General features: G+C 40.6%; 1 protein-coding gene across 3 annotated transcripts in view; it reads left to right on the forward strand.

Annotated features, from left to right (window-relative positions):
- Positions 1-2,860: 2,860 nt before the first annotated feature.
- Positions 2,861-16,601, forward strand: part of Drp2 (dystrophin related protein 2) — a 41,327-nt gene continuing 27,586 nt past the window's right edge. For 2 of the 3 annotated variants that reach the window (XM_013153721.3, XM_063246182.1), the window contains exons 1-4: positions 2,861-3,223; positions 10,354-10,532; positions 14,610-14,773; positions 16,328-16,484. In XM_013153721.3, the coding sequence (XP_013009175.1) occupies positions 10,416-10,532; positions 14,610-14,773; positions 16,328-16,484 (438 nt within the window). In that variant the 5' untranslated portion in view covers positions 2,861-3,223; positions 10,354-10,415. The remainder of the gene's footprint in view (positions 3,224-10,353; positions 10,533-14,609; positions 14,774-16,327; positions 16,485-16,601) is intronic. The other variant, XM_003471060.5, reaches the window with a different exon arrangement.

Raw genomic sequence — 16,601 nt, forward strand, 5'->3', positions numbered from 1 at the left:
AAAGCCACCAGAGAAAAGAAACAGACCACTTACAAGGGAACACCCACCAGAATTACAGCAGATTTCTCAGCACAAACCATCAAATCACAAAGAGTGTGGGGGAAAATAATTCAAGCTTTGAAAGATAATAATCTCCAGCCAAGATTGATATATCCTGCACAACTATCCCTGGAAATTGATGGAAAAACAAGGTGCTTCCAGGATAAAGAGGAACTAGGAGAATATGCAACCACCAATTCAACTCTACAGAGAATACTGCAGGATATTCTAAAAAAGAAAAAAAAACAAAGAATCCAGAAATAGTGGCAGAGAGGCCACAATGAATGGAGCAGAAAACAAAATGAAGAAGACATACTGACAACTGATGACAGAAAAAGAGCTCAACAGAAATGAGGCAGAGAAGATTAGATGATAGGAACAGCTATTTTGGAGAAAATGACGTCTTAATAGGTAATAGTGATTTAATATCATCTTGTTTTGAAGTCTCATCAAGCTTTTGTTCTTCTGTCTCCATTGGTCTAAACAGGTTATATCTTATTGGATTTTATTATGTATGATAGTATAAGCAAAAACTTTTATAGACAAGGAGATTATACAGAAACCATTGCTCATTTGCTGTTAGTTGATTCTAAATACCCTATAATACTGTCATTCTCTTAAATGGTTTTACATTGTTTTGATATATTTGATGCTACAGTATACGAAGTTATACTCAAAGATCTGAAGGAAAGAGACAATATGGTAACTACTTTTATGTCAGGATAATCTTGTGGTGAAACACTATTTTGCTTAAATGGTTATGTTTTGATCTGCGCTGATTTGCTGTTATGCCCTCTTTTATCTCAATCTCCATTTTATTATTTACTTTTTTTATCCTTTTAATTAAGGGAAAAATAAATTTAAAAATAGCGGATATATTATAGTAACCCACTTTGACTTTCCATTATCTTGATTTAAAGCCCTGTATTACTCTCACCATCTTGTTTTGACTGATGTCCCTCTATTCTGTTTTGCTTGATAGTACCAGGTTCGAAAGTTTAGGCAACAGCTGTGAAGATAGTGGGATTCATTATGATGCCCATTCTGGTTGACTATTACCTACTTTTGAAGACCTATAATGTCTTCAATGTTTTGGTTTCCCGGTTTTGTTCTTTACTGTTTTGTTCAGTTTTATTATAACTGATGATATAGGCAATTCTATTAGAGATAGCGGGAGGCATTATGGTAACCATTGTTGGTCACCTAGTATTATGCTTTTACATTATCTATTACATCCACCCTTTTGATTTGACTGACTGTTCTGTTATGTCACATTTGGTTCTACTCTCTTCCAAAAAAGTAATAAGAACTGTGGGAGCAACAAAACCCAAAATGTGTAATTGTCATTGTACAAAATAGAGGAAAAGAAAGTGCTCTAAACAATATAACTGCATGTATATTTAAGTGTATAAGATAGACAATGATATTACTGAGTTTTGTTGCATCATTGAACAGAACTATTTGCAGTTTCACTGTTGGAATGTCCACTTTATAAGCTTTAATTTTGTAACTTGAACAATTATTTCTAAGATGACAATATGTAATCCATTAACTAGTGATTTCCTACTGTTTATTTTTTCCTGTAAATCTGTATAACTTGTACCCTTTCTCTGCTTTTTTTCTTTTTCTCCTTAAATAAAATTTAAAACAAATAATTTTAAAATATCTTCTTCATATAAAGATAACAAAAATAAAGAAAATGCAATTCTAAAATAATAATTCGGCTTGGCATGGTAGCACAAACCTAGCACTCAGGAGGCCACAGTAGGAAGATCACTGCAAGTTGGAGACTAGCCTGGGTTACATAGTGAGGTCAAGGCCAGCCTGAACTACATAGAGGGACCCTGTCTCAATAAATAAATAACTGAATATTCTTCTCAGTTCTTTAGACATTTTCTATACACTATATCCAGGTCATGTGAACCAAGAAACTTATTTTTTTGTTCTAAGTTCCAGTGCCAACAGGGCATACAGAATTTTTGGAGGCCATCAATGAAGTTAAACAACCCATTTCCAAAGCAATCTCTTTCTCTCATACACATTCTGTTCTTAGTAATGGAAGGGAAAAAAGAGTGCTTCTCATACTTTTGCTGGCCTAGAGCTACTGGGGCTTTAAACCTTGGACTATGTGTGGAGGAGCATGGAAGCAGGAGCTTTCTGAGGGCTGCCCATCCAGTCATTTAATTTATTCATTTAATATATATTTATTAAATAGTTTATTGTATGCTGGGCACTCAATAAAGAGAGAAAATATCTCCATAGTAACAGTTGATTCCCCCAGATCTCTCAGGATGTTTGAAGCTCAAAATTTTAACCAAAGTGATAATCAGTAGTTAAAAGTTGATCTGGAAAATGATGTATAATCATGTTCTACAAAGAGAATGATTGGGGTAGTCACTGAAGAAAGGCACATAAGAACTATTTTTATGAATTATTTAAAGTCCATTTTGTTTTCTCCACTTGTCAAAGTTTTTTTTTTTTTTCTCCAAATGTAAGACCTAAGAAGTGGTGAAGACAGGACTCGGGTCACAGGCAGACTACTCTCAGTCCAAGACTGCATCTTGACTACTACTGGCAATTTTAGAGCAGAGTGTTTCAACCTCTAACACAGAAACAATCCTGGACTAGCTACTGAGGGGCCCCTGCCAGCTGCTGGCTCTGAAGCTGGTTTGGGCTCTGGCTTAGATTTGTGTAAGTTGGGGCCCAGGCTCCTTGCTCAGTTCAGCAGTTCGCATTGATCTCCAGGGCTCTTTTGTCTCCTCCTCCACAGTAGAAGCCTCTCCTCTCCTCTCCTCCTCTCTCCCTCTGCTTCCCTGGGTCTTTCTCTTTCCTCCTCTGCTTCTAATGAATTTAAAATCTATGAGCTGCCTAGCTCTGGTAGTTTAACAAAACTGTCCTTGCTTTTTCTGCATTTGCCCAGTCAAGGGTATCTTTGGCTGAGGTCAGAACGATGCTGTTAGTTCTGCTGATGATTGCATAGCAACACAGAGCAGCTTCGAGAGGGAAGGAGGCGGAAAAGGAGAAGGAGGGCAGGGAGGTGGGAGAGACAGAGAGAGAGTGTGCATACAGCAGCTGCCGGCATCCCTGTCTCAGGCACTTCTTTGCTGATTCACAGAGGCAGCCCGGCCCTGACCTCTCAGCTTCCAGCTACCCAGCTGCTTCCCAGACCTGACAGAATCAGAAGGTAGGCCACAGAGAGATTATTTCCAAGCCTCCTTGCCCTTGTTCAACTGGCTGAGGGGAAATAATTGAAGGAGAGGAAGCTCCAGAGATACCGTGTGTGTGTGTGTGTGTGTGTGTGTGTGTGTGTGTGTGTGTGTGTGTGTTGTGCCTGCATGCCTGAATTCCTGCATGTGCCTTTGGGGAAAAACTTGCATTAAAAAATGTTCATAATGTAGTAGCCACCGCTTGGATTCATAAAGAAGAAAAAGATACCCAGAAATAGAAACTCAAGCCAATTTGAGAAACTGTGATCTAAAAATGAATAGCAGGAAGGTCCATGGTTTGCTTCTTTGAGAGAAAAGTGATATTTATTTATTTTAGGTTTTCAATGACATGATTTTTGTCCAAGGGTAGATTTCTTGGTGAGAGGGAAGGAAAGGTGTTTAGAAAGCACTGGCTGGAAAGGGGGAAGAGAGGAAACACAGGACCTCTGGACAAACGAGTATTCTGACCAGCAGAAAAGACATAGGAGTACTACCCTGAAGTAACCCAGGCTCTGACCTAAAAGGCTGGGAGTAAAGGGCTCATTTAATCTCTGTGTTTATTCCTTGCTTCCCTTTGTTTTCTCTGGTACCCGCACCCCCTCCACACCCCACCTTGTCTTCTCTGATTTCCTTTCTACCTCCTGTAGTCTCTCCACTCTTGAAAGCTAGCTCATAGCTTGGAGTGTTTTGAAATAGCTTCCTTCTCTTGGAGGCCAATTCCCATCCCCCTTTCCTTCTGCTTTCCCTTCCTTTATCAGCATCAGGCCAAATGTCTCAGCCTAGTAAGTGGGTCTGAGGCTATGTGGAGAGTTGTTGTCTGTCTTTGATTTGTTAATCAAGCAGAGAATGCCTTCATGGGTGTTGATCCAAGGATACAGCAATGCTGAGCTGGGGTGGAGAGACAAAGAGGGATGTTTAGCAGCAGCTGCTGCCAGTTTCCATTGAGAGCCATGGTACATGCTATCTGGAAAATAACCGGAAAATAACATACTTTCTCTTGTTTCTCTCTCTCTCTCTCTCTCTCTCTCTCTCTCTTTCCCCCTTTGTCTCTCTCCCCCTCTGTCTCTCTCTGTCTTTTTGAGACAGGGCCTCACTACATGGTTCAAATTGGGCCTTGGGCTCACTTTGTAGCCCAGGCTGGTCTTGAACTTTCAAGGATCCTCCTGCCTCAGCCTCCCAAGTGTTGGGAGTACAGGAGTGTGCCACCACACCCAGTCCTCACTTATGTTTTTTGTGATTAGTCAAAAGAATAAAGGCCTTTTAAAAAAATCTGTTTCATTCACCATAGCTCCTGACTTTTCCAAAGTAATCCCTCTTCTAGATTAAAGGCCCTCAAGTAAATCACCTTTCAAAAAGGCAGTGTAGGACCCACAAACCTGAAGAAATATTTCCTCTAAGATTTCGTTGGAAAGATGATTTCAGAGCATCTCATGGCCTTCTAAGGACTCCTCTCCCCTGCCCCAAAAAGACAATGCCAGAAATTGAAGTAAATGTCCTATCCCTGAAAGAAGACAGAGTCTCTCTTTCCCTGAGAGGACAGGCCTCTCTGTCTTTCAGTCTTACTTCCTGCAAACTATAAAGAAAAGAGAGATTCCAAAGAAATGTAGTAGGTAGCCACAAAATTCCCTTCTCTGATGGTAATATGTTTTCTTGTATACTTCCCAGCAATCTCTTATATAAATATAAGCACATATTTTCCTTTTTAATACAAATATAGACCATTTTTACTTCTTCTTTTTGTACTTTAAAACATCTTAAGGGACTATTCCATGTTGGCAAGGAGTTCTGTATTCTTTTTAACGGTTGTATAGAATTTCATTATATGGATACATTATTATTTATTTAATTAGTCCATTAGTAAAGGGCATTTAGGTTGTTTGAAACTTTTTCCCATTTCAAGTCTTATTTCAGATGCTAACACTATACATAAATCACTTTGTATAAATGCAAATAAATGTACCTATCCAAAATATTTCTTGTGTTACTTTCTAGTACTTGTAACAACAAAATCATGGGTTTGTGTGCTTGTATAATTGGAGCTCAAATCAGTCACTTCTTGGCTTTTTAGCTAAGATCAGTTGAATAAATCAAGAAACATTCACCAAGTATCTTTTCCGTGCCTAGTACTGTGTTTAAAAACAGATGGAATATAAATAAATATCAGGCATGGACTTTGCCTTCCACTAGAACCCTTATATTTTCCATATTTTTAATGCTTTTATCCTACCCAAGAGAAACACCTCCCCTGAATCTGCTGGAAGGGCCTATATGTGTTCTCCAGAATGAAAGCAATATTTCTAGTATTTACTGATACTAAAAGACACAGCTTAGTATCTAACAAGAATTCCTAGGGGGAAAGCATATGAGGGTTATTTCTACTGCCAAAACATCCTCTATTCTGTGTATCTGATCCTCTTTTTCCTTCTCTCAAAAGCATCCCTTTCATAAACTTATTCTAAATCTTTCCAACTAGAAATGAACATGTCCTCCTTTGTGTCCTCTTACAGCATGATTTCTGAGTCCCACATACAATATGAACTATCTCTGTCTTAAATTATACTTTTTTGCCAGGTGTGGTGGTGCATGCCTGTAATCCCAGCACTCGGGAGGCTGAGACAGAGAATTGTTGCAGGTTTGAGACTACAAAGTGAGCTTAATGCCACACTGAACTGCATAGTGAAACCCTGCCTCAAAAAGACTTATACTTTTTTATGTATATGTATTATTTCCTACAGTTGCAAATTAACGACCAAGTCTGATTCATCTCCAACTCCTCCTAGCCTCTGACATTGAAAGGAGGACTAGGGAAAAATCAGTGTATTCAGGTGGTAATTTAGGGCAGGATGAAAATAAATAAAAGAGGCAGAAGAATCTTTAAATTTAAAAAAAAGCAGTGGCCAAGGCATCACGAGGCCTAGGTTTACTTATGTCTCAATATTTTATCTATATATAAATAGGACTGTAATTTTGCCTGGCTAACTTACCAGGTTAAACCAAGGATCATGAAAGACAGCTTAATAAACTATAAAAACATGCTGTATAGAGGAAATAATAGTGTTTTGGTGTTTGGATATATATATATATATATCACTATCTGGTTCAAGCTGGCCTTGAATTTGCATCACTCTTTCTCAGCCTCCCAAGTGCTGAGATTATAGTTATGCACCACCATGCCTGGCTGGAAGCCTTTAATATTAACATTTGACAGAGGAGTAAAGCAAGGCATAGAGAGGTGGAATCACTTGAGGCCACAGTCAAGAGCAAAATCTACAAATAGAGGATAGTCACACTAAGACCAGAAGCAGCTTATTCCTTTTCTGCCTGTACTGGATTAGAAGGTATGAATTCTCTGATTCCTGGCTTTACCTTATTTTTCTTTTGTGAACTATCATCGTGGTATTAGATCAGTAGAGCAATAGGAAGGAAGAAAGTTAATTTACAGAGAAGTAAATGACAAAAGAAGAAATACAAATGGCCACTAAAAATGAGATGGGGAATTAAGCCTCTTAGTAATTAAGGAAATGCAAAGTGATATTCAAGATGCCATTTTCAGTCACAAAGCTAGCAAACAATGTAAGAATACTTACAGTTAGCAATTATAATGAGAAATTGGCACTCATACATGCCTAATGGTGATACAAATTGATATAAAACTTTTTTCTATGGCAATTTAGAAATACGTGTCACAAGCCTGAAATTGGTTCTATAATGTTTAATCCATGAATTCCCTCTTTGAGAAACTGTTTTAAGGGAAGAATCACAGATATATATATAAGGTTGTTCATTGCAGTTTGAGTTCTAAAACAGAAGAACTCTAAGCATATATCTAATTCTTAAAACAAATTTATTATGTCAATTCCCTGGAATACTATACAATAAACCTAACACTTATTGAGCCATGTACTTTTGCCAGACACTGTGCTAAGGCATTTAAATATAATATACATTTATTTTAAGCATTAGGATAATTTTGTGAGGATAGTGTCGTTGTTATGTCCATTTCACAGATGAGGACACTGAGACTCAGTGAGACTGATTTATTCCAGGCCACATTACTAATAAGTTCAATAACGTACACTTCAAGTTGGTCTAATTCCAGAGCCTATCACCTCCACTACAGTGCTCTACCACTTATAAAGTTGTTAGAAATCATGTTATAGAGGAATAGTTCATGACATCCTAAGATAATACATGCCAAATGAAAAAAACAGGTTATACAAAATAGCATATGATGACTATTTTATTTTTAAAGTACATATATTTTTTTTCATAGAAAAACTATTATGTCTTCATACCTTTTAGTAATGGTTATCTCTGAGTAGTAACAATACAGATTATTTTTGTTTTCATCCATATGAGTTTCATATTTTTCCAGTTTTTCTATAAAGTATATAGTAAGTACTCTCAGTGGTACAGTGTTTGCTTAGCATATGCAAGTCTTGATCTGGGCTCTAGCACCATAAATGAAAAAACTTTTTTTAGACACGGTCTTGCTATTTAGTCCAGGCTGACCTCAAACTCATAGTGATCTTCCTGCCTCGGCCTCGCAACTTATAGGTGTGCATCACCATGCCTGGCAGAAGATTTTTGAAAGGGTTAACTTTTCAGGGCTAGGGATGCAACTCACCCCAGAACAGTAAGATTTTTTTAAATTTAAGAACATGAAAGGCCAGGAATTTAGCTCAGTGACATAAGCACCTGCCTCACAAGCACAAGGTTGTGAGTTCAATTCCCAGTACAAAAACAAAAAAAGAAACAAACAAACAAAAACACGCATTACTGCATAATCAACAAAAATCGAAATATTAATATTAAAACAAATCCAAAAGCAACTTGAGATCTTTATGCCCATAACATATCTATAGTACATCCATGGCAATACTCATTTTTTTATTTGAGTAATTATTTTTTGGTGGTGTCTGATCACAGAGGAACCATCTTTTCAGCAATTCTTAGGGGAATCATTGTGGTAATCAAGTGCTATGCAGCTGTATAATATCAAGAGATGCTGACTTTAATAAAGTGTCTTTCAAACCACAAACTCTTTTTACCTTAGCTTGGAATCTGTAGTATTCCCCAGTCTTTGGACAACACACACCATAGACTCCTGAAAGGTATTTGATACAAGGAGAGTCCACAGATCTTTAAATCTATGTGTTTTTCTCATTCTGTAAGTTCTAAAAGCACAGCTACTATTGTGGGTGTGAGTGGGTGAAGTGAGATTTTGTTTTAATCTTAAGAAGGCGCCCTTATACCTAATATGTTGGAAAGCACTGGGACAGAGTCTAAAAATGATACCTACTTAATCATTAGCATCAGAAATTAAAGGCACTCAGTTCCTGCCCTTTGGATCCAGGTTTATATATATATATATTTTTTTTCATTTTTTTATCGGTACCAGGGATGGAACTCACGACTGCCTGCTTGCAAGGCAGGCGCTTATGCCGCTGAGCTAAATCCCCAGCCCCCCAGGTTTATATATTTTTGCCAGGCATGAAAAGGGATCAGCTTTATCACTTGCAAACATCATCTCTCCCATCCATCCTGATCATATTTGCATACATCCACTATACTTTCAATTGACTTATACATTTTTTGTTTAGTATATCTCCTTTTCTTTTTTACTTTAAAAATATTTTATGTCTATGTCTGTGATACATAATAAATATATTCACTGTGTGATATTGGTACATATGCATATGGCATCATGATGCTCTTTACTTCCCTTTCCTCTCCTTTCCCTCTCATCTCCTCCCATAGCTCTTCTTTTCTAAGCTTAGCACTTGGCATCTAAAGCTCAATATGTACCCAGCATAGCTTATTATGTAACAGTGACTTCACCCCTGACTACACCAAATTTGCTCCTTGTCTTCTTTTTCTTGTTTTTATTATCGTTATCCATCCAACTACCAAATTAGAAACTTTAACTCTTTTCACCTCCCTCACCTTTCACATCCAATTGATCAGAGCCATATAGATTGTGCCTATCACACATCTCTCAAAGCTCCAGTACCTCCTCCATCCTAACTACAACTGCTTATCCTGTTAGCTTCTCCATGCAGTCTTCCCTCTGGAGAAGCATTGCACAAGGCTGGCAGAAGAGCATATCCTTTCTGAAGGCAAAATCTGGTCATGTCACTCCCCTGCTTAAAATCTTAAATGCTACCCATTTGTTTACAGGACAAAGGCCAGAATCATCTGCTTGTCATTCAAGGTATGGCCCAATCTGGCACAGCCTAATTTTCCAGCCTTACTTCCTACTACATCCCACAAGACTCCTACCTTGTTTTTTGATCACATTGAACATACATTTTGTATTTGTGATGTTTGAAACACTCTTTTTGTTTTGTTTTGTTTTGTCTTGTCTGCCTAATGGCAATCCCATTTCTCTTTCATGACTAACCTCAAGCACATTTCCTCTAGGGGAAATTTTCATTACATGACCAGACAAAACTCAACTTTCCCTCATTTGCCTCTTTACTCCATCCTGTAAATATTTCTATCATGAATTTAAATAATTTATGGTCTTTACTTACCATGTTTGTTTTCGCTGTATATGACCTATTCAGGCCCCATTCATTTTTATCTACTTGTCTTCTAAACTCTAGCCATGCTGAACTCACTGTTCTCTGAACATACTTTGCCCTTTTGTGACATCGACCTTTGCTCAGGTGGATTGGCCTACCATGAACACTCTCTTGCTTTGCCCCTTCTCTGCCATAGGTAAATGTCTAGTCATTCTTTCAAGACTCATCTCAAATACAGTCTTTGAATCTGTGCACATTCTAAGTTAGTTTTTTCCTTCTGGTCCAACCTTGATCTGCAACAAAAGCATTCTATTATTATTAGGCTACCTGACTGCCTTCTCCCATCCTAGATGGTAACTCATCTTTGTATCTTCAGCATAATGCATAATAGGTAAATAATAAATACTTCCTTGATTGATAACTAAAGTCTGTTAAGGTGCATAAGCCTAGGAAGAACTACTGGGTAGGTCAGTAAGCTTTTAATACTGGCACGTATAACTAGTCAAGGCACCTGTGAATTGGTGCTGGACCCAGATCTTTTCTAGGTCTTGACTCTAAATATCTCCTTGTTACTTTTCCAGGTAATAAATGGTCAACAGCTTGTCTGCTGCCCATCCTCATCTCCCCATGATCCTTGGTTCTTATGCAACCTATGGTCATGCAGGGATGCCCTTACACCCTCCCACGATGTCGTGAGTGGTGGGCTGCTGACCAGTTCCATCACAGCAGCAGCCTCCGATGCACCTGCCCCCAGCCTCAGGTAAGAGTCTGGTAGCAAAAAATAGATCTACGGAAATGACTGAGCACAGGATCTGTGTTGTTCTTAAGGCTCAGGGGTACTCTCTGCACACATGAAACCTCTTGTGTAGCATGGGGCCTCCTTTAGGAGCTTATCACTCACGAGTTCTTTTATGGGGGACACAGGGTAATGAAGGGTATTGGGTTGGGCAAGCCAAAGGGTCCATTGTGGCTGATGAAAACCAATTCCATGTTAACTTCACAAGGGATACAGATCTGGGGAACATGATTCTTCAGGGTATGGCCTAGGACAAGTCAGGACATTCTCTTGCGTTGGCTTCTCTGTGGTATACCTCATATTCTACAGGTATTTTCCTCCTGCCATTGGCTTTTCCTCTCAAATCCCCAGTCTTTCTTATAGCTATTAGCTCAGCCCCTTTTAGAACTCTGTTGGTTTCATACTTGCCTCTCTACTCTCTTTTCCCCTAGGAACATAGTGATAGTGGTGTACATGTTAGTAGGTGGTTAGAGGATATATGAGAGACGATGATCTAGAGAAGGGAGTTGCCTTTTCTGACAATAAGAGGTATCCAAGGAAAGTTGCCTGGAGAAAAGAGACACATAGGCATACTTTGAGTTTCTTTACAAGGCTTTGGAGTCCAGAGGCCAAAGGAGTATCAGCAAGTGCGATGGCTCCTAAAATCTCACATACAGGCTGAAGTGCTAAGTTGATGCTAGGGGAACAAGTTGAAGCTGAATCTACAGGGAGGGGGAGATAGTGGGGATGGAAATTGTGGATGCTGGCAAGCCAATTTTGGCAAGGATAATGAAGGAAAATAAAAATCTAGAAAGGCATGAAGGTCAGGTCCTCCCTAGCTGTTTTCCTATATCTAGCAAAACAAAAATTACTGCCCCTAACATATGCTAAAATCCAGGGAACTTAGAGTTCCCCAGTAACCTTTCCCTTACCTGGAGTGGGACTTTCACATGCTGAAGGTATACCTTCAGCCTATACCTTTCCCAAAGGCTTGCTATGTTCATTGTGTACATCCTCCAAGCATTATCACTTAGTTAGGGGTAGGGCACAAGGCTTCATTTTGTGATTATAAATAGTACATTTCTACCTGTCTCTCTTTCAGTGGTCTAGTTCTCTTTCTTCCTTCCATAAGGCCTTTATCTCAAAAGTTCAAGAGATAGCCCTAAAGGAAATGGGCTGTGAGAAGCACATATCTTGGCCACAAAAGTCATAAGTAGAAGGCAATTGACTGGGAATGGGAAAAAATAATTACTTTTCATGATTTAACTACTGGGTGCCTTGCTCTCCAAGGCAGGACTTGACAGTATACAGGCAACTAGGACAGGACAAACAGGGCACTGGAGAACAATTTGAGAGCTAAAAGGGAGTTAGGAAACTAAGAATTCTGAGGGTGGTGATGAAAGGATAAGGTAGGTGAAGCCCCGCTCATCATGGGTGCATCTCCCCAGGTTAGAGCCAGGACACCTTTGGCATGGTTGGATCATGAGGGACCAAGGCTATTCTAACTCTGGGACATTCCATTCCAGAGGATTCTGTGAGACTGGCTTGAGCCCCGTTATCCTAGCACAAGTGAAGCTGAGAACTAGAGCCACTCCCTACTCTTGGCCTGTCATCCCCTGCCATCCTCCAGCCACCCTAGTTGGCACAACCTCAAACCCTTAGAAAGGGCAGGCAGCTGTTCCAACTATTCCTGTAGGTGGGCCTCAGCATGTAAACAATGTAGGACTGTGGAAAGCCCAGAAGACTCTGTGGGAGATAAATAAGGGTGGAAACAGAACCGTTCTTGGTAAAAATGAAGTGTTTTCCCTAAGTGCTGACAGGTGGGGGCCAAGCTCAGGAATGTTAACCTTTCCCTAGGCAAGTCTGCTAGAGATGAAAAAGAGCATCGGGCCACTTCTAGGAGAGAGTCTTCCTTTTGTCCAGTGGCTTATGGGAAAGAGCTTTCCTCTACTCCACCCAGAATAACAATGGCAGACACAGGAGACTTACTAAAACTGGCTCCTCTGCATGAAGTCTCTAGGTTCTATTGTGCCCTCTCATTCCCTACAGAGTTACAAAAGGATGCTCAGAGGCCATCTCTTCCCCACCCCACCCCGCATCATCAGGATATAGTGAGAGATTTGAGGTTATGGCCCTCCCTCCAATCTTACCTACCTCTCCAAGGCAGAGCAGAGCAACCCCTTGTTTTCAGTGGAGTCTAGTGAATCTTCTGGACCCAGTGAATCAGATTCAGAAGGATTCTACTACCTCAGTTTCTCAATGCTGCCATCTGTCCCCAGCTGTTCCGCACACATTCCTCATTGCCACTGAAGAGACTTAATTAGTTGCTTATTTTTTAAACTCATCTTGCCAGGCTTTGGGAAAGTTGTTTGCCAGAGGTTTGTCAAACAACTTGTGGTCTGATCCTTTCATCCACTTCAGGAGAGGGGCAAGCCTGGAAGCAAAGTGAGCCCTTTGTGTCTTCAATGGAAAGAGAAAAATAAAACAACAAGCACTACCCTCTATGTGACCCTGCTCAGCACCATGGACTGCCCAGTCCCACTTATGCCATCCTTGCCAGCTCGAAAGGACCATCTTGGCCCCAGTGTGGCAGGCCCAGTTGGGAGCAAGCCGGAATTCCCCAGGAACAAAGCGCTGATTCACTGTCCAGGCCCTGACATAGCCGCCCCCTCCAGATTCCTGGGGGGTCAATAAATAAACAGGGTGGCAACCCCTGCCTCTTGGCCTCGTTCAGCTCTGTCTGCCTTCTTGAGCAGAGCTGCTTAGAGCTCATCAGGAACTCTCCCTGCCTGTGCCTCCCCAGACACTGAGTTCAGATTCCTGCAAGGGATAATCATGGAGCTGCTTGATCCTGCCCTGAACTCACCAGGTAGTACAGGTAGGATGGTCTCACAGGCCATAGGGTGGCTAAGTTCTGAGCTTGGTCCCCAGAGTTCTTCAGCTTTCTCACTTCTCTTTCATGATGTAGATATGAGATGTGGTTTTAATGGGGTGGTTGGTTCCTACATAGCCTGGAGAGTCTTGTGTGGGGAGTAAGTATGATTTAGGGGAAAAGGGACTCTCAGCCACCAGCAAGGCCAGATTCTTCCCACAGGTAGGCATGTAGATAAATGGGAAAGTGGGTATGTAGGTCTCCCTAGACTCAGGTAGAACAGCCCAGGCTGAAATTTCCTCCTCCAGTTCCTCTTCTCTGTACACCCCATTCCCTGACTGGGCAGTCCTGGCATTATTCTGTAGATAGCTTATGGACATCTGGATAAGTCCAACCAACTTCTTATGGATAATTTGGTATAACCACCATTGCCCTGACCCCACAATGACCTGATAGGGTACAACTAGTACCCAAGAGCACAAGGTAAGGAAGATGAGCCTAAGGGCCCAAGGCTAGACTTGGCAGGCTCCATGGCTTGTCCTCTTGGCTGCTGACTCTGATCAGAGTCCTGTGGCAATCAGGATCCAGAATGCTGCTTTAACTCTTTCTCAGCCCATGCCCATTTTCATGAGCAGTGCTTATTAGGATGATTTTCAGGTTTACTAACCGACATGGGAAGTAGAACTGGGAAAGAGAGAAAGGCAATAACAAGGCACATGTCCATTTGGGAAGTAGAATACTTACTACTGATAGTTTTCTCAGGCTGGTCTGCTCCTTCTCTGAATCTTTATGGGGAAGACTTTCAGTTATATTTCCTAGAAGGTTAGATAAACTATGGGACCTTGAAGCTCAGTTTGAATCCCATGGCTGCCAACATCTGGATAAGTCCAACCAATTTCTTACCTAATGCACATGTACTTCCAGAGCCCCACATGGGCAGTGGTCCTGGTAGAATTTACAATAGTAAGACTAATGTAGTAGTAGTCAGCATTTCTATCTGACTGATCTATACCAAGAGAAGAATTTAGAGTCTCATATCTGACTCTCTGAACACACCTACACAGATTTTAGTTGTGAACCCTAGGACCAACTCTTCTTACCTTTAATTCACTTTAGTCTCACTGTTGACTAGGCACAGACTAGGACATAGCACACTCCAGGAATCACAGGATGTCTGTGTTTCTGTCCAGGTTAGAGCTGCTACCACTGCCCCTGCACTTCCTTGGGATGGTGCTGGGGTTCCTTGCCTATTTCCAAAGCTGCTGAACGGGTCTGTTGGTGCTGTTGGCCCCCTGGAACCATCAGCCATGAATCTGTGTTGGAATGAAATAAAAAAGAAGTCTCACAACCTCCGGTAAGGCTTGGTCTCTAGAAACAGGTACTTGAAGGAATTGGTTGGGACAGCATTGCGCTCCTTTTGCCATTGAAGCTTGTCTTTCTGTGTGTTCCCTTTCCTCAGCCTCACCATCCACTTCTCCCTTTCCTCCTCTGACACTGTGGAAAGAATCTAGAATCAGAGGTCAGGAGATTTAGATTTGAGCCTCAATTTTAAGTAGTTGCATCATCTTGGATAAATTGTCTGAGTTCTTAGAATCTTAGCCTCTAGTTATTTAAAGCAAAAAATGAGTGGAGGAATATCTGTCTTAACTACCCCACACTGATGTCAGTAGGATTAAGATAGGAAATTAAGATAGGAAAATATTTTCTAAACTTAAACATGCTGATGTGTAAATGAAAGAAATAATCATTTCTACTTCTTTTCCTCTCATGACTAACCTTTATCTTAGTGGGTCTTAACTATTTTCTGATCCATCTTTTTATACTCTCTGTTCCCATGTATGCATGCATTATCAAATAGATAAGGGCAACTCAGTAAGAACTGAAGGCAATTGCTATGTTGTTATCATTCCCCTATTCTCTGTGTGCCTGCAATTTTCCCTCACCATCCCCTATCATAAAAGCCCAAACTCCTAGCTTCTAAGAGACTCTGGTAGAAATAAGGCAATTTTTAGAAATGGAAAGAATGTAATCTCTGAAGTTAAGGAAAACACAAGTGGTTTAACTGTGTGACCCTGACCAAACTATTTAAACTTCTGGGCAGTAGTAAGGCCTATCCCATAAGATTGTTGTGAGAATTAGTTGAAGCAATAATTTAGGTAAAGGGCTTGACCCAGGTGTAGGAAAGCAATAAGTAAAAGTAATTGGTACTGCCAGCTAAGGAGAATGGAGTCGATGTTTGCATGCAGTGTTAACTGGCCTCTAACTTCTTACCACTTAGACCTCAGCTTAAATTTTATTTGAGGGCTGGGGGAGGCAGACAGATGATTACATGATAAAAACTTTTCTTTTTCCATATCTCAAATCTCAAACCAGTGCTTCTTCGTTCCGTGGGGTGCTTGTATTTATATGTATATTTGCACATGTGCATGTCCATGCTTAACCATTCACCTTGTCCTTTCTACTTACTGCATCCTCACCTACTCAAGGGCAAGGCTGAGAGCAGCCTCTGTGCATGAGCAGTTTGACGTGATTTGGATTCTAACCAAAAAAAGAGAGGAGCCGCATAGCTGTCATCCCTTCACCCTTACTCGGTTTCCTTCCCTTTCCAGCCTGATGATGGGTATGCAACTGAAGTAACTGAGATCCACAGAGTCACATTTTAAGCCATTTGAGTTTGGGATACTTACCCACACCTGTAGTGTGACCTATTGGTTTTAGTACTGTGTTCCATATAGGGAGGCTTGAGAACTCCTTTGGATGAGTGAGGGTCCTAGGCCCCCTTCCACTTCACCTAGAGCAGCTTCTCTCAATCTACTTTATATGTTAACATTCCACATAAGTGTTTGTTTGGAAAAATGTTTGTCACTTAAAAAGATTTAATATCACTGGTCTTACTTATTATGTGCAGTGCTCGCCTAGAGGCCTTCTCAGACCACAGTGGAAAGCTTCAGCTCCCTCTCCAAGAGATTATTGATTGGCTCAGTCAAAAGGATGAAGAATTGTCAGCTCAGTTGCCCCTCCAAGGGGATGTGGCTCTTGTGCAACAGGAGAAGGAAACACATGCGGTAGGTTAAAATTATGGGCACCATGGTATACCGTCTCTTAGTGGAGAACGAGTCCTTCTGCAGTATCTTGATAGACAGACACCTAGCTCTGCTTATACACCTAAAGCAAGATTGAGG

This window comes from Cavia porcellus, unplaced genomic scaffold (genome assembly GCF_034190915.1).
Source record: "Cavia porcellus strain 051 isolate PalLab524CR breed Dunkin Hartley unplaced genomic scaffold, mCavPor4.1 scaffold_3, whole genome shotgun sequence".
Taxonomy (NCBI): Eukaryota; Metazoa; Chordata; class Mammalia; order Rodentia; family Caviidae; genus Cavia; species Cavia porcellus.